Source organism: Palaemon carinicauda, chromosome 1 (genome assembly GCF_036898095.1).
Source record: "Palaemon carinicauda isolate YSFRI2023 chromosome 1, ASM3689809v2, whole genome shotgun sequence".
Classification (NCBI taxonomy): domain Eukaryota; kingdom Metazoa; phylum Arthropoda; class Malacostraca; order Decapoda; family Palaemonidae; genus Palaemon; species Palaemon carinicauda.
This window is the reverse complement of record NC_090725.1, coordinates 69,404,086-69,424,085: the sequence shown is the minus strand read 5'-3', so window position 1 is coordinate 69,424,085 and position 20,000 is coordinate 69,404,086. Positions and strand designations below refer to the sequence as shown.

General features: G+C 32.1%; 2 protein-coding genes across 6 annotated transcripts in view; one reads left to right on the top strand and one right to left on the bottom strand.

The window, feature by feature from the left end:
* The window catches only part of LOC137648773 (uncharacterized), a 105,446-nt gene that overhangs the window by 7,226 nt on the left and 78,220 nt on the right, over positions 1 to 20,000 (top strand). The gene's annotated exons all lie outside the window — the stretch shown is intronic.
* The window catches only part of LOC137648761 (uncharacterized), a 105,439-nt gene that overhangs the window by 16,700 nt on the left and 68,739 nt on the right, over positions 1 to 20,000 (bottom strand). For 3 of the 4 annotated variants that reach the window (XM_068381889.1, XM_068381880.1, XM_068381869.1), the window contains exons 2-4: positions 4,372 to 4,539; positions 3,886 to 3,996; positions 682 to 789 (exon numbers count right to left, since the gene is read on the bottom strand). In XM_068381889.1, the coding sequence (XP_068237990.1) occupies positions 682 to 789; positions 3,886 to 3,996; positions 4,372 to 4,527 (375 nt within the window). In that variant the 5' untranslated portion in view covers positions 4,528 to 4,539. Of the gene's footprint in view, positions 1 to 681; positions 790 to 3,885; positions 4,030 to 4,371; positions 4,540 to 20,000 lie in introns of those variants that run through there. The other variant, XM_068381900.1, reaches the window with a different exon arrangement.

The window sequence follows — 20,000 nt, the reverse complement described above, 5'->3', positions numbered from 1 at the left end:
AGCCTAAACATTAAATAAATGATTATTCAATCTAACCACGAGTAAAGTCTTGATTAAAATCCATATCCATATGATAGCTAAGCCTTTAAAAGAGTAAAAAGGCAAATGATAATTCTTTGCCTCTCAATAAATACAGTGTTGTTCATGAATTGATACTTTTCATAAAAACTTGATAAAAGACTCCCGGTGAATTTAAACTTTGACAGCTCTCGCAGTGATTACCCTAAACCCAAGTAGTTTATTTAGGCTAAAAGTGTCCATGAGTCTTAAAGCAATGTATCTAATACAAATGGTTTGAAAATAGATTTACATTAATGTCAAGAATTCGAAGCTACGTATGAAAGAACAGAATGATAGTGATTTACAGCAGACCTCTACCTACAGGAATGAGGTTCTTGGTATCTAAGATTTACCAGCCACACAAAGAACACCTGAAACTTTCAGTTTGAGAGTTTATTCTACTTTGTCAATGGTTAGATTAATTTATTCTAGTTACATGTTTGTAGCGTAAGTGAAGCCATTTAATTGACACAAATAGGTCTGAATGACATTTAAAAGAAAGGACATTGGACGAGCCATATGACCAAATATTTAGAAATTCATGCAGATAAGGTAATGACTTACAAATAAAGATTTTTTAGGACTCTGAAATTATAATTGAAACTAGTGAATGGTATTTACCCGAATGTACAGTACTCCATTGACCACTCCGTGAGGGCGTCTCGCTGTTGCAGCAACAAGGTAAAGACCATTAGCGTTAGCAGCATTAAAGTAAACTGCATCGATGGCCTAGAGAAAAAATATCTTGGGTAAAGTGTTTCTAGTAATTAAAATGGGTGGAATGTGTTGAAGTATCCATACAAATATAGTTAACACTTGGGCAGATGGGAGTAGGTGGATCTTTTCTTAGCATCATGATTGAAATTTAAAGGAATAGATTGTAAAGAGTACTTGCTGATGGGCACCGTAGTGACTTTAGAAATGTAATAGATGGTGTTCCGCAGGGTAGTGTTCTCAGTCCATTACTTTTCATACTATGTATATATGATATGTGGTTTACCCTAGGAAACAAGTTCCTTTACATGCAGATGAGGCGACTCTTTTTGTATCAATTTCATCTCTTGCATGTATAACTATAGTTGCTGAATACCTTAATAGATATGTATCTAAAATTAGTGCATAGTCCAAACTTTGGTGCATGAAGATGAACCCTAACAGTAATCAAAGTAAGACTGTAAGTAGCTCGAAGATAGTGGCTTTTGAATATCCAGATCTTTGCCAGGAAAATTTCTCTGTAATTATATACAACTCAATTAAAATTTTAGGTGGGATTCTTGATTGAAAATTTACTTTCGAGAAATTCATTTCGTCTATTTCTTATGCAATTGCACAAAAACTATACATATTGAAAAAGTCTTTAAGAAATTTGGTTATCAATCTTCCAAAGGAAAAATTTTAATTCCTTAATTCTACCATGTATTGAGTATTGTTCTCCTGACTGGTTTCCAGTTGCTAACTCTCATCTTAATTTGTTGTACAAAAACTTACGGTATTTTGAATTTATTATTCTTGATCAGGATATTAATCGCTGGCACTGTCGTTCAGTTCGTTCTTTGTGCATATTACATAAGATTTTTCATGATTCTGACTATCCTGTACACAGTACTGAGTATGCAGTTAATTCTAAAAGTCTTGCTTTCTCCATCACAAGGCTCAAAACTACAGTATTCTAGAAGTTTTATTCCAGATGTGGGCATATTGTTGAATGATCTTCCTGAATTGGTGGAACATCAGAAGTTAAAATTTCCTCCAAATGTTTCTTTATATTGATCAGATTGACACTTTTCATAGTTTATATATGACAGATCTATTTTAACGTTCGAGTTATTTTCAGTCAGAGGCCATTCAAAGTGTTCCTATAATGTTAGTGGTTGTTAGAAAAATCTGTTGTATAATTTCTGATGGTGCGAAAGACACAAGTGGAAGTGCATACTAGCTCGTGAATGAGCTAATCTTATTGAAATATCAGGCAGGATTAGTTGACAAATACAATAATTTGTAAATAAAAAGAGAAAGTGTTTGATGGCTGATAATTGCATACTCAAATATAAAGGAAATTAGTTGCAATTATATAACAAAATTGACTGCTATGTATTATAATTCCTTCTCAGAATTGGAACTTCTGTTACATCGAAATTTCCAGCACTTGCCCATATAGAGTTTTCACAAGAAAAAGTCCTAACCGTTACATCATATGGTTGTTGTAGTATTGAACTTCACAAATGTATCTACACCAGCGTAGTGTTTGCATGTAGTAATTCTGTCTAAAGTGGATTGGTATGTGGAAGAAAGAGGGATAGTATGTAGCTATGAAATGAAAGAATATAAATACAAATGTTATTACAAATATATAAAATGTTTTGTGTTTTACATTATGTGGACCAGGACCTTGAAATCATCATTCTGAAAAATCATTTAAACTCAGCCCAATTGATAGATTACACTTTCTCATCAAATGTTTATTTTATCATACTCCAACACAGCAAAAAATGGATGATAAGGAAGTACACCTGGTTTTAAATGGATTCCCCACTGTTGCCACGTCTCCACAGATCACCAGCCTGCTCTCCAACCCCTCCCGCCTTAATCTCTCTCTCTCTCTCTCTCTCTCTCTCTCTCTCTCTCTCTCTCTGTTTCTTTATAGATTGATGAATTTCCAAAATTATTATTTTTTTCTTTTTTTTTTTTTCCAAGAAGTTTCTGTTCTTATTGTAGAAACTGCCTTCACTAAATTCTGAAGGTGGCCATATGACGAGCTTGAAGTAAGGTGGTAGTCCATCACGAGAGTGTGCTTTAACATACAGTTTGTAACGGCAGCATTTGGCATATGAGCATGGGAGGGTCCTTATTAATGTGCCACGTCTAGGATTTTAGACACCTTTATATAGAAAGTACTCCCTAAATTTTACTCAATGGTGGGGTGGAACAAAAGTAAAAATAATTTTGGATACAATTTTGGGAATATAACAATTTGTATAGAAAAAGAGGGAGCGAAATAAAGATGGAGACAGAAGGTAAGGAGGTAGAGCAGGATCGGAGAAAGAAGGCTAGCTGGTGATCTGTGGAGATGTGGAAACAATGGGGGAATCCGTTTCAAACCAGGTGCCCACCCCAATCATCCATTTCTTGCTGCATTGAGTATATGTGTTATTTTTCTTTCTGCGCTATTATATCCCTAACTTCTCAACATTAGGGATGGAACTTTATAAATTTTGAAATGCAATTGAAAGTTCTTAGAGAGCCAAAATAAGGAAAGGCTATCTATATGATATTTTCTTTTTAGTCCTTTAGAAAATTAGACCTAGCATAAAAAAATGATAATCTTTTTTAGTTGATTATGTTGTATGAAGGTTTTGTGTAATATCTAAGGGTAAGAGTTTTTCCAAGGACTTCGTTTCCAAAAATCTAAAATTGAGAAGCAAATATTTAATTTAAAAGTTTGATTGTCATCGGTACCTAAGTCTAAAGAGGGTTGTTGACTCAACCCTCCCTTCAGTGAAAACGAAGGGGGCTGGAGAAGTTCTAGGATTATTGATTTTTCTTTTCTTATAATACAAATGAGGATCCTACTTAATGTGACAGATTGGAAAGATATAGAGGGCACAATTAATAGGTATTTAAATAAATTATCTGTAATTTAAGAAATCTAATTCTATTGGTTTCCCAGTAAACAAACAGAGGTTTATAACAACTCGATCCAAAATAGGATTTAAATTTTGATGATTGATTTTGCTCATTATGTTAAAACAATTGGCGATAAGATAGCGAAATTCTCTCCAGGCTAGAATTTAATCTTTACAGTTGACTTAAACTAAATATCTTTACCTTTGGATGTGTGGAAAGAGGTTGGACGCATTCCATATCTTTTTCTGAAGCTTTGGATTTGATGCCATAACCTGGAGTCTCCTTGTCCGCCTCCTCACCTCGGCTGCCTCGCTAAAAGTTGGTAAACGGGATACAACTAACGTTCTGCAATTTTACGTCGGGAAAAGCTAATGCCTCTTTCTTACTTTTACAAATAGGGAAAAATCTCATTGATATTCTGCTAATTTTCATACACAAGAACATGCTCTGTTGATACGCACTTGTTTATGTTTTTGTTAAAACATGAAAGGTTCATGATGGGTGGATGAATTAATTGTTGTTTCTATATTGTTTTTGTTTTATCTTTGGTAGGATCGGTGCTCAGAGTTAGTCTACATGAAAATTTAAATGAAAGTAAAATAAAATCATTCTTTATATATAAGGCAGACATTAATCTATAGATATTAGTTATTTCATTAATATACCGTAGGTAACCATATACTCAACCCATCTCCGCAGCTTGACAAGAAGATAGAAGGCAATGAATTTCACCCAGTACCACTTGGACGGTCTGCTGTATACTCCCATTAGAGGAGGTGGAATCCGGAATGACCACACGAGGAACCAGGCCACCAAACCGAGGCATACTAAGTAACACAGCATAGCTCAACAGACCTGTGGAAAAATAGTGTACATGTTCTCATTTAATAATCTCAGTACACTGAGCTAGTTTACTTACAATCAGATTTTATATGCTGAAGGACTATTATTCAACAGTGAACTAGTTTGTTTATTCATAGTTTATATGCTGAAGGTCTATTATCTAATTATGAACAAGTTATGGAAATTCAGGGATGACTGATTGATCTTGAATTATTATTTTTATTATTATTATTATTATCATTATTATTACTAGCTGAGCTACAACCCTAGTTGGAAATGTAAGATGCTAGAAGTCAAAGGGCTCCAAAAGGGAAAAATAGCCCAGTGAGGAAAGGAAATAAGGAAATAAATAAACGATATAAAAGTAATGAAAATTAAAATAAAACATTATAAACATTAACAACATTAAAACGGATATTTTATTTATAAACTATAAAAGGACTTATGCAGTAACAATAACAACAAAAACAGATTCTTCCGTTTTTAGTAACAATAACAACAAAAACAGATTCTTCCGTTTTTAGTAACAATAACAACAAAAACAGATTCTTCCGTTTCTAGTCCACAGCAGGACAAAGTCCCCAGACATGTCAGTTCACGTCTGGGGTTGGCCAGTTTTCATAAACACGTTGGCCAGTGAGGATTGGTGATGGTGGGAGATTTTCGTATGATCGCTCACAGCAAGCCAACCTAGTATGGATGGCCCTGACTAGTACAGCTTTGCTGATCATGGTGATACACAAACTCTTTCACCGCGTTAAGGTACCCCTATCCCCACTCAAAATGCAATAACAGTCTTACTCAAATGCATAGCAGGAATTGACACTATTCATTATGGACAGGTTATTTTCCCCATTATTGATATTATCATATGGAGAAATATAGTGAAAACGTTCATCTCTATTAAAGTTTACAAAGAGCCTGTGGTTACATGAGTTCTATCTACTTATCTATTCTAATCTCGCCATCTTTACACCCTGCGTCGTAAATTTATAATTACCAAAGAGTTGTTAACTTACCGTGTGATGTACTATGTATAATTCATATATCTCTCTCCTGGTATCCGGTAATTTCATCGCAGTAATTTCATTGGGGAAATTTCATCGCAAGTTAATATATCACATTGTCAGCAATTACAATGCGATGAAATTGCCACATAAAATTACTGCGATGAAATTACAGTGAATCGTGGTTAGAGGCTTTCTGGGTAACACCTCGATTGATGACTCCTCTCAATGTGTGGCTTTCGTCTTTGAAAAGTTGATCCCAAGTTTAGGTGGTGGTAGATGTTTTGGTTCTTTTCTCCAGCTTCTGTCGTTGTGGACCAAGGTTCGTATATTTTCTTTTTAGTAGCCTCTTTTATTGTGGTGTCTGGATATCTTTTATTGGTTTGCAGTTATCGAATTCAGTTTAGTTTGGTGTGTACGTCTTTGCGTTCTCTGAAGGTATTTTCTGCCATGTCTGCCATATACTGTACATATCCCAAGAATAAATTTCATAGCTACACGACCTGTTTGTTTAAATGTTGTCCAATTTGAGAGAGGAACTAGGCTTCCTTAGTACTGAACTTCAACATGTCTCTAAGGATATCCTTAGATGTAGGTAAGGGTTCCGTATCAGATTTGTATACTTGATTTAACATTATGTTTACTGTTTCTTTGACGGGTACATTTATCAAAAGACTCTCCACATCGAGAAAGGCAATGTTTTCTTCGGGTACTTTATCTTGTAATAAGTTAATGAACTCCACTTCTGATTTCAATTAGTATTTTCTTGGTACGTAATGATCTCATTTAAGATTGCCATCTTGGTTTTGGGTGAATTGATTTGAAAGATGATAGGAGCTTTCCCAATAACATAGCAGTACCCTGGTCCTTAGTCACCTACTGTTTTAGGAAATTTGAAGGTTTCCTGATGATTGTTAGCCCTGGTTACTAGCTCGGACATCTTGAGTTCTTTAGCCGAGTTCTTCATTAGGTGCTGGAACCTAGAGTAGTCCAGTAGGATTCTGCCCATCTTTTCCTGTAGTATATATATATATATATATATATATATATATATATATATATATATATATATATATATATACATATATATATATATATATATATATATATATATATATATATATATATATATATATATATGTGTGTGTGTGTGTGTGTGTGTGTGTGTGCTGTACAGAAATCACTTGATTGTGGTCAGGAAATTCGTATAATTAGCCTTGATTTTAGAGCTGCCTTTAACCACAGCCCACCCTTCCCCGTTATCCATCACAGATGAAGCTTCATAACGCTGAATCCCCTACTGCTGCTACCTCTGTGGTCATTCAAAGCTACCGGAGGAAGCAGCAGGGCCTACCAGAACTTTGACAAAAACGCTCACCATTCATTCTTACTTCTAGCACTCTCTCTTGCCTCTCTCACATCTATCCTCCCATCACCTAGAGCTTTCTTCACTCCATCCATCCACCCAAACCTTGGCCTTCCTCTTGTTCTTCTCCCATCACCTCTTGTATTCATCACCTTCTATAGCAGACAGCCATTTTCCATTCTCTCAACATGGCCAAACCACCTCAACACATTCATATCCCCTCTAGCTGCTAACTCATTTCTTACACCCGAACTCACCCTCACTACTTAGTTCTTAACCCTATCTACTCGAGATACACCAGCCATACTCCTCAGACACTTCATCTCAAACACATTCAATTTCTGTCTCTCCGTCACTTTCATTCCCCACAACTCCGATCCATACATCACAGTTGGTACAATCACTTTCTCATACAGAACTCTCTTTACATTCATGCCTAACCCTCTAATCTTTACCACTCCCTTTACTGCCCCCAACACTTTGCATCCTTCATTCACTCTCTGACGTACATCTGCTTCCACTCCACCATTTGCTGCAACAACAGACCCCAAGTACTTAAACTGATCCACCTCCTCAAGTATCTCTCCATTCAACATGACATACAACCTCGCACCACCTTCCCTTCTCGTACATCTCATATTGTTACTCTTACCCATATTAACTCTCAACTTCCTTCTCTCACATACCCTTCCATTTATATATATATATATATATATATATATATATATATATATATATATATATATATATATATATATATATATATATATATATATATATATGTGTGTGTGTGTGTGTGTGTGTTTGTATATATGCGTGTACTGATTTTTTTCTGCAATTGCATATATCTACTGTATAGTAGTTAGTTAAAAAACAAAGAAAATCTTCTACTTATTTATAGATATTCTATATTCTGAACAATGCAATCTCAATAATATTCTCCCCATATACAGTTCTATACGAGATATTGATAATTTATTTTTCTATTATCTCTCTCTCTCTCTCTCTCTCTCTCTCTCTCTCTCTCTCTCTCTCTCTCTCTCTCTCTCTCTCAATATGTATATTACACGTGTTTTGGATATCACCTGGGAAGATTCCACCGACTACCTATTTAGCAGTTTGTGCTGGCTTATTGGAAACGTCTCTGCCTGGCTATCGCTGGACTACGGTTCGAGTCCCGCTCAAGCTCGATAGTTTCTTGTAGTGTCTCCAACCTCACTATCTTAGTGAGCTAAGGATAGGGGGTTTAGGGGGCCTTTAGGTCTACCTGCTGAGTCCTCAGCAGCCATTGCTTAGCCCTCCCTGATCCTAGCTTGGTTGGAGAGCGGGCTTGGGCACTGATCATAAGTGTATATAGTCAGTCTCTAAGGCATTATCACTGTCCATTGCCTCTGCCATTCATTAGGTACCTTTAAATTAGAACTTTTTTTTTCTTGTAGTAACACTTCATTATCACAATTATATTCGCCTACAACCAGATTCTCGAACTTGATGAATGGATCATTTGCTTTAGAAGCTCCGCTTACCAAATGAACTATCAAATTATGATAAGAATAACAATGTTACATGTATAACACAATAGAATGTTTCTATTATTATTTCTAAAATCCCCTTCAGAAATGGCCAGTGAGATAGCACATACCTACGCAATAATTACGTGAGATAATTCTGTTATTAGAAAAGATGTTAATTCCATGTCACTATATATCTTCTTACTGATTGTTTTTAGATAAGAAATTATTTATGCTATAATAAACAAAGTTACAAAATGATAACAGCTGAGATGTAGGACACGAATACCATCAAGATGACGTAAATCTTTGGCAAAAAAGGTGTTTGCGGTACCAAAGAAATATGGCCTTTATTCCATAGCCAGAGAGATGTGAGAATCCCCTGCTTCATTTGATGTGACTTACGCCCCCTCGCCTCGCATCTCATGATTATTCTAATACGATGAAGTAAGAGCTTCTAGAATCTAGTATATAGGTAATCGATAACCTTTCATCGTTGTAAGTATACTTACGGCAAATATATTACCGGTAAGTTTATGTTTTATGGATGAGTTATGTTATAAAGTAGGTGGGAAAAAATACTAAGGTCAAGATACTACTAAATTGGATATGCAACTAGTCACCTTATTGCCTAAAGTTTGAACATGAGAAATATTCTTTTGATATTATTATTATTATTATTATTATTATTATTATTATTATTATTATTATTATTACTTGCTAAGCTACAGCCCTAGTTGGAAAAGCAGGATGCTATAAGCCCAGGGGCTCCAATAGGGAAAATAGTCCAATGAGGAAAGGAAGCAAGATAAAAATTATATATTTCAAGAATAGTAACAAATGGACCATTGGAATCCTTGATAAATAAACATATGTAGAGATGAACAATACTCATGTATGGTCCAGTGAATGTTTCCTTCGACCATAAAACTTAAGAATTCTCTCTCTTATAATTTTTCCTGATTTATATAAATTTCCAAATTTTACAACTATAGCCCGTTGATTTCTCTGATGTTAAAGCCTTTAATTTGTTATTTTCGTCTCCCCATACACACATCACTAGTTTTCCATTCAATCCAGCAGTTTTTGAAACGTTTCTGTCAGAATACACCTTCAATAAAAAGCTAATCATTTCTACAGTTTGAGAGTTTCAATGATTTTGGTATTATGATATGAATGGATTTTTATTAAATAATAATATAAACGTATTGGGGGAAGGATTGAATCTTCCAAAATGTCAGACTAACATTTATTAGGAAAAGAGACAATCTCCCCTAGATAGTAAAGAGCAAGCGTCTGGCTACACACACACACACACACACACACACACACACATATATATATATATATATATATATATATATATATATATATATATATATATATATATATATGTACATATACAGTATATATATATACATATATATATATATATATATATATATACTGTATATATATATATATATATATATATATATATATATATACAGTATATATATATATATATATATATATATATATATATATATATATATATATATATATATATACTGTATATGTACATATATATATGATATATATATGTATATATATATATATATATATATATATATATATGTACATATATATATGTACATATACATATATATATATATATATATATATATATATATATATATATATATATATATATATATATATATATATATATATATATATATATGTACATATATAGTATATATATATATATATATATATATATATATATATATACATATATATATATATGTATATATATATACTATATATATGTACATGTATAGTATATATATATATATATATATATATATATATATATATATACAGTATATATATATATATATATATATATATATATATATATATATATATATATATATATATATATATATATATATATATATCTTTCCGGTCACGTTGCGTTATTGTCAGACATTTAACTACTCCGGCTCTCTTCTTCCCTCGGGTAGGGGAGAGGGAGTAGTCATACCCTAGTGAGAGGGGGTACCTCGAGCGGTACACTGAGAAACCACAATCTCCAACAAATTGCCAAAACTGCAGTATTGTAGTTAGGAAAGGGAGAGAGATGAGTCTGTGTGTGTGCATATCTATCTAAATATTTAGCCGTCATTTTTGACGGGTCAAGTACACTAGTATAAAGCTAAAACACAATGAACAAATAGAGGTATGATGAAATGAATATTTATCCATCAGATGAATGAACGAATGAGCAATCTGTAAGAAATACGGAGGTCGATAAGCAAGGTGTAAGTAAGGGTGCCATCCACTTAGTTTTGGTGTAATTAAGTAGGACTTTCAGATAATGACATGATACTAATCTGTAATTAAGATATTTCGCTAAGTAAGAGGGTACCCCAAGTAACTGGTTAGTGCCATTAAACGAATGTTATCGCGTATAAGACGGCGACAGTATGCTTATCAATGCTGGAAAGTTATCTGAAATATCAAACCGATAGAGCTTGTTTAATTTTAGCCTGAGATCAAAAGTTATGAAACGGAAAGTTTTGTCAAATAAGGTCAGTGTTACTTTTTTATGTTTTGTAATTTGAGTACTCTGGGGTTCGATTCCGGCTCAAGCTCGAAATTTTTCTATTGGTGTCTGCAACCTCACCATCCTTGTGAGCTAAGGAGGGCGTGTTTGGGTGAGCCCATGGGTCTACTTGCTGAGTCATCAGCAGCCATTGTCTGGCCCTTCCTTGTTCTAGATTGTGTGTAGATAAGGTTATATATGGTTAGTTTCTAGTGCATTGTCCTGCTAGCAAGGGCATTGTCAGTGTTCCTTGTCTCAGCTATTCATTACAGGCCTTTAAACCTTTCATATTTCCTTTTTCAGGTTTAAGTATGATTTGATTCCTTTTAAGCTGATGCTTCTGAACATGATTTCGAAGTTCATGTATCAAAACTAGAAATTCATAAAACATCAAGCCTAAAACTAATAATTGTTTTCGTATTTGTTCTACCTAGATTCCATAAGAAAAAATGAGGATCAGCGAAAGACAGTGACCTGTATATCAAGATGCATGGTTTGACATATTCATGCATTCATACCTATAGTTAATTTCTTTTAATGAGGCGCATTTGCACCGACTCGCAGCGGTGCCCTTTTAGCTCAGAAATGTTTCCTGAACACTGATTGGTCAGAATTATCTTGTCCAACCAATCAGCGATCAAGAAAAGTTTTCCAAGCTAAAAGGGCACTGCTGAGAGTCAGTGCAAATCTGCCTCACAAAAAAAAATTGACTATAATTATATGCTTTAGATTATATCAAATATTTTCTATAGCCATCAAGTTCATCACGATTCTCGATCTCGACTTTTTTGAAATCCATCTATCATTACTAAATTAAAATTTCCAACATTACCTCTGCCAACGAAGTTGGTAGGAGGTTATGCTTTCTCCCCTGTTTGTTTGTTTGGCTGTTTGTTTGTTTGTGAGCAACTTCTTAGCCACAGTTTTTCTAATAGAGTAGTAAAACTTTCAGGTATTAATTGTTATTTTTTGACGTGGAAGTGATTACATTTTTAAAGTCCATGGTCAAAGGTCAAGGTCAAGATCAAGGTCGAGCAAAAGGTCAAACTAATTAACCCTCACCTTAACCCTAAGTTAGCACATGGTTGTCACACAGACTTCAGATAAGTCTACGGTCTAAATTGATTCTGGGAAAGGCAAGCTGGTTTCGAGAAATAAGCTGCCATGGCGGAGGTCTGCACTCCCAGAGTGCTTTTCTAGTTTTATTATGAAAGCCTATCAACCTTCTTCTGTTTATATGAGACGGTCCACTTTACTCCGATAATTAAAGACCATCCAACTTAAACTTTTAAAGTAATTACCATAGTCTGGGGTAATTTGCATGATTTCAAGGTAATCTTTAAGGTAATGGTATTTGTAAGGTAATTTCCGTTTTAATAGCTTCAAATTTAAAGGAATTTGAAAAGTCTTAAGGTAATCTAAGGTAAAAAGCAGCAACATCTAAGGTTATGGCCACATGCTCAAGTTTAAACCCTGAACTTACTGGCTTAAAAGTAACTCACTTTCGTCTAAACAGTAAAACTAACTCGACAAACAAGCAAATTCTCTGAATAAAAAGAAATATGGTCTTTAACTCATCGCTTTTAATTTTTTTCTAAGAGAGAACTGAGTTTGAGCGGTCTCAGCATTTCTCAAAGGGACTATTTTCAATTTTAATTTTGAATTCGAAGGGCTTGCAAACTATTCCCGATCTCCTGGTTCGCATTTTTTCATTCTTTTCTAAATCTATTATTTTCTTTCTTCTCAAACTATTTTTGTCTATCAAGAAGTGTTACTGTAATATGACTTTATAAATATTGTAAGAACTTTAATATATCTATTTGAAATCCTTCTGATGCTAAAATTATTCAAGTAAAAGAAAAGGATTGACTTGGTTTTAACTTTAGCGAGACTCCAATTCGACAGTGGTGAAATCAAAGACTCGGCAAAACAACAACACCAATAACGATATTATTATTATTATTATTATTATTATTATTATTATTATTATTATTATTATTATTATTATTATTACAAGCTAAGCTACAACCCTAGTTAGAGAATGGAAGATGCTGTAAGCCCAAAGGCTCCAACAGAGAAAATAGCCAAGTGAGGAAAGGAAATAAGAAAAAATAAAATATTTTAAGAACAGTAACAACTTTGAAATTAATATTTCCTTTATAAACTAAAAAGACCATATATAACAAAAAAAAATCCTTTAACGAATGTTCAATCATATTCCCAATTTTCAGAAAAGACAATAATTTAGATTTTTATCTATAATATTTAAATCATATAATCCGTTGCTCTCCCGACAAAAAATAAATATTTTTATGATGATACATCTAGTAAAGTTTGTAAACATATTATTTTATCTGTTGTCGTTTTTCTTTTTTTTTTTTTCCTTTTGATTTTTTCATTGTGTTCAACGATTTGAAGTCGTACATATGTCCCTTGCAGTATGTCTCACGAATAATGCCTAGCCTTATAATGAATTTAGATTATACACACACATGTCTATATATATATATATATATATATATATATATATATATATATATATATATATATATATATATATATATATATATATATATATATATATGTACATATATGTGCATATATATACATATATATCTGGAAATAGAGAGAGAGAGAGAGAGAGAGAGAGAGAGAGAGAGAGAGAGAGAGAGAGAGAGAGAGAGAGAGAGAGAGATACGTATATGTATATTTTAACATACATATATTTACGTATATATAAAAATGTACACACACAGATATATATATATATATATATATATATATATATATTATATATATATATATATATATATATATATATATATATATATATATATATATATATATATATATATGTACATATATGTGCATATATATACATATATGTGCATATATGTGCATATATATATATATATATATATATATATATATATATATATATATATATATATATATATGTGTATGTGTGTACATATATGTGCATATATATATATATATATATATATATATATATATATATCTGGGAAGAGAGAGAGAGAGAGAGAGAGAGAGAGAGAGAGAGAGAGAGAGAGAGAGAGAGAGAGAGAGAGAGAGAGAAAAGCTTGGTAATCCTAAAAAAAACCCTATCCCCCAAATAAAAAGAAATCGTTTAAACTAAAACCAAAAGCGAAAAGATTCACGATTTATGAGTGACCTGGGAACGACTGGGAACGTCAACTCTGGGAATATGCCAATGCAGGAAACATGTATCATCATTCATGCAAGATTGAGAAGCGACACTCTGAGAGCAGCATTGCAAGGCATGAATGAAGAAAGGGAAATGAATGAATGAATGAAGGAACTAAACACCATTATGAAATACAACAATAAATTGCGATATATCTAAAAGAAATGTTTCGAAGCTGTTTGTGGATTAAGTTACAGACGACTAATGCTCGCAATTGTAGCTTTGCAGTAGTAAATATATTCTTCTGTAAAAGTATCAAAATCGGTCATTTCCTCCGTCTTCCACTGGCTTTGGTTGGAGTTCTCTTGCTTGAGGGTACACTGGGGCACTCTATTCTATCTAATTTCTCTTCCTCTTGTTTTGTTAAAGTTTTTAAAGTTTATAGAGGAAATATTTATTTTAATGTTGTTACTGTTCTTTAAATATTTTATATTAATTGTTAATTACTTTTCTTGTAGTTTCCTTCTTTCCTTTCCTCACTGGGCTATTTTCCCTGTTGGAGCCTTCAGACTTATAGCATTCGGCTTTTCCAACTAGGGTTGTAGCTTAGCAAGTAATAACTATAACAATAACAACGAAGTTAGGAGGTTAATTTTCGCCCCTGTTTGAGTGTTTGTGTTTTTTTTTTTTTTTTTTTTTTTTTTGTGAACTGGTTTCTGACCACTATTTTAATTGTAGAGTAATGAAACTTGCAGGGATTGCCTGTTATGCAAAAAGCTGGAAATGATTAAATTTTGGAAGGTCAAGGTCAAAGGACAAGGTCACGGTCAAGCAAAATGTCCAATTCACGTAATCAGCCATAAGTTTGGACATCGTTGTCACAGAGACTTCACACTTGGTTCATATTTGAGTGTACGAAAATTCATGCCAATTAATACATGTTACGGTTTAAGGTCAAGGTCGAAGGTCAAGTTCTAGTCCAAGATCAAGGTCAAGCAAAAGGTCAAATTCCCGTCATTAATCATGAGCCCACAATTTCAATCGTAAAGTGATGTAACTTGCACGGATTTTAAATTGTTACGTAAAGAGCTGGAAAATATTAATTGATTCTGGGAAAGGCACGCCGGTTTTGAGAAATAAGCTACCGTGGAGGAGGTCTGCACTCTGGGTGTTTTTCTAGTTTTTCCTGTTTTCAATTTCTATTCACTGTTATTTTCCCCTCACAAAGAGACATCTTGAATAACCTCATTCATTCCAAAATACCACCCTTTTTCTTACCGCAAAAACGTATGTTACATTTTGTCTCACATATCCAATGCCAATTATTATTATCCTTATCACTTGCTAGGCTACAATTCACTGTTATCTATATTGACGTATATCTTAGTTCCATGGCAGCTCTTCTTGTCATCTTAGTTGAAAGCTCCATTGAAGAGTCTCCCTCAATCATTTTCCTCGTGTCGTTCAATAAAATTAAAATTCGACGCGATATAATTGCATTGAAGTTTTGACAATTTTTAAAATGGAAATTGTTGAGCAGAATCAAATCGTACAAGTTATTTTACAAATATCTCGTTGAAATCTTTCTTTCGTCTTATAAAATGGTTCATTCAGTATTTCAGAACTACTGTAACATTTTAATTTTCTGTTTTTCACGTGAGATAACAGCAGAGGAAACCCGTTCTCTAGTCTTGTGTAATGCCATAGCCTCAGTACCATGGTCTTTCACTGTCTAAGGGTAGAGTTCTCTTGCTTGAGGGTACACTCGGACACACTATTCAAGCTTATTTCTCTTCCTCTTGTTTTTTCTTAATTTTTTATAATGATTAGAATTTGATTCAGGTTTTAAGTATCAATATATTTCGATAATTTTTTTTAGTAATTATTACTACATCTGTTGATTCCTCAGACTGGATTATGGTTTTATTATAGATGATAGATCCTGTCAAAAATTCGATTTATTCATAAAATAAAAAAAAATAATATTTTACTATATTCATATATTTTCTTATGGGTTAGTTCAAACCCACTATATTATAATTGTCTGTCTCTTACAATACTACATATGCCCCAAATAAAAGTAGAAAAAATATCAAGAACTATAATGATACACACACACACACACACACACACACACATATATATATATATATATATATATATATATATATATATATATATATATATGTGTGTGTGTGTATATATATATATATATATATATGTATATATATATATATATATATATATATATATATATATATATATATATATGTGTGTGTGTGTGTGTGTGTGTGTGTATATATATAAACAGTATATATATATATATATATATATATGTATGTATATATACATGTGCTTGTATATATATATATATATATATATATATACGCACATGTATATATATATATATATATATATATATATATATATATATATATATATTATATATATATATATTATATATGTATACATATATATATATGTATATATATATATATACATACACGCACATGTATATATATACATATATATATATGCATATATATATATATATATATATATATATATATATATATATATATATATATATATATATACAGTATATACATAAATATGTATATATATATATATATATATATATATATATATATATATACTATATATATATATAAACATATATACATATGTGTGTGTTTGTATATATATAAATATATATGTAAATAAATATGTATATATATATGAATATATATACAGTATATATATATATATATATATATATATATATATGTATATATATATATATATATATATATATATATATATATATATATATATATATATATAAGCTGCATATTTTCAAAATGAAGAGTACAAATGTCAAGTACCTTTGTTATAAAAATAAGAAATATATTCATTAAGAAAGTAATCCAAATTTAAATTGAAGATTTAAAAAAATCTTTCCTAAATTAAGCCGAAATCTTAAAAAGAGACATCTGACTTATTAATTTCTTCCTTTGACCCGGGGACATCTTCAAAGGGAAACTCTCTCTCTCTCTCTCTCTCTCTCTCTCTCTCTCTCTCTCTCTCTCTCTCTCAGACATGATGAAATGCACCTAACTTTTCTTACTGGTGGTAGGCAGTGTAATTATTACCAACCCCTACCCTTACACTTGGCAGTTTCAATACCCCAGTTTGGGAAATACTGATCTAGAAAATAGATAGTGTGAAGGAAAGGGGGGGGGGGGGCAGTGCTCTTAGGGGGAGGGGGGAAGGAAGGGCTCTGGGGGGGGGGGGGTTTCTAAGTCTGAACGACCCACGATTAAAGTCTTTAAAGTCACAGGGGCCACCAAGCGACCCGGTATTTACTAAATTAAATATTAAGAAAAAAAAATGGGAAAACGGTAATTAAATTGTTAAATTTGGAATTGACCAAACAATAAAACGTGTCGCAGATGCAGCCAACTTATAAAAAACGACTTTGTTTCAGATTTGCAAGGCAAATTGGGTCAAGGGTATTAAGCATACTTATAACAATTTTGCTATTTGTTATATTTAAGAGTTTCAACTTGTCACCACGTGGTTGCAAACAAAAAGAACGAAGGAAACAATTTAGGGAGAGTATCAAATTAAAGGATTATATTCTTAGACCGTTCAAATCAGGGTGAATGGCTTATTAGTTGACCCTTTTCTCCTATTCTTGGCTCGCCCATAGATTAAAGCGGCTAAGCCAGGTGTGATTTCAAAATGACCCAAGATAACTGGCAATGCTGCTATTGGGCTCCGAGTTTGCTCTTAAAATGGTTTGACCATACCCATAGTTGCAATATAACAATAGAACTCCTTGTGTCCATATATCTTTTTGTTTATTCATTTATTCTGTCACTGATAATGCATAGTAACTTCGTAGTATTTGGATGCTATGCACGTAAAAAATAAAAGCTCAAATATAAATTACCAACATGCATGTCGTCGTGCAGACAGAATTAACGTTGTGTAAGCTACTGTTAGCTCGATTCATTTTAAACCAGAGGACATTAAAGATGGTATGAAGTCTCGATTACTAGGTATTGCGGTTTCGTCATTTGATGAAATGAGTAATAAGAAAGAATGGAGCTATGACAAAGGGGCAGAAGTGTTATATAAACCGCATGGAAATGTACAGGTGACCATGTGGCGAGGTCTTTTTTTTCTTTATGATACATTTCAGGTAAAATTCTTAAACATTTTATGACACCGTTTTTCAATAGTTTTCCATTTCGAGATCAACAACAGAGAAAAAAAAATCCATACACGAATCCATCACTTACTACTCTGGAAGATGGTTTAAATAGGATTTGATTTAGCCCATGATAACACACAGCTGCCTGCCCTTAGGCTAAAATCAGTAACAACAGTTGTGAGATTAACAAAAGCTGTGTTCAATGTAATCCATAGAGGGCTATAAAGTGTAACGACTTTACCGTAGTCCTGGTGTTTTCGTATACAAACAACCAATGTAAGTACAGTAGAAGCAAACAGCATTTACTGTACCACGTTTTATTAAAACTGTTATAATTGCTTACAATCTTGCTTTATTAAAAGTGTCAATTATTTCCAGTATCATGAATGATATAGTATTTACAACATACATACAAATATATATATATATATATATATATATATATATATATATATATATATATATATATATATATATATATATATATATATATACATAGTATATATATATATATATATATATATATATATATATATATATATATATATATATATATATACTGTATATATATATATATATATATATATATATATATATATATATATATATATATATATATATATATATATATATATATATATATATATATGTATGTATACATATATACTTATGATCAATATGTTGATTATACCTTATATAATATTTGCTTGCAATATAATTATGAAATATTTCAAATAATGGAAAAAATAACCGTCAAAATCAAATTTCACCTCGTCTTCCTGTCTTGGTCAAATATGCGCCCATGACTGATAATGGAATATCCGACATTTATTAGCTAAGATATAAACATAAGACGGATAAAGGCTGGATATTAATAAACGATACCAATAGGTGAAACAATACATGCATATACATATAACCTAATGATTGTGTTGACCCTGATTAAAAGCAATTTATTAATATTCATAAATGATGAGATCCTGCGCAAAAACGAGGGGGGTAATTTGAAACCAGGGGGGTAGCATAAAACCGGTTTCAAATTACCCCCGGGGGTAGCTTGAAACCGGTATCAAGTTACCCCCCGGTAGTTTGAATCCGGTTTCAAATTACCGGGGGTAAGATTTGGAGGGGGTAATTTGAAACCGGTACACCGGGAAACATTTGCCATCAAAGTAATTCCTGTTCGAGTGCTAAAGGCAAAACAAATAGCAAAGTCAGAGGCAACTGTATCATTATGTAAAAGACACGCACGGGTACTGTGACGGCGATTTTTTTATTTTTTTTAATAAGTTACAAAAATGTATATCTCATAAATACAAATATTGATGTTTAAGGAATATTATAGTTATATGATAATAATGATAATAATCATATAAATAATAATGTTATGTTTAATTTTAAGCAGACAACTTTATATAGATGAAAATTATTATATGATTAACTAAGAAAAGTTAATGCCCACTTCAGAGCGTTTGTACCATAATAACCTGGGAATTATTTTGTTTGGGAAGTGTGTTTGTATGTGTGTGTGCAAACAAGCGTGTATGCATAAAATACAGCTGCTTATTAATATACATAAATAATATTTATTTATTTATTTGTTTATTAGTATTC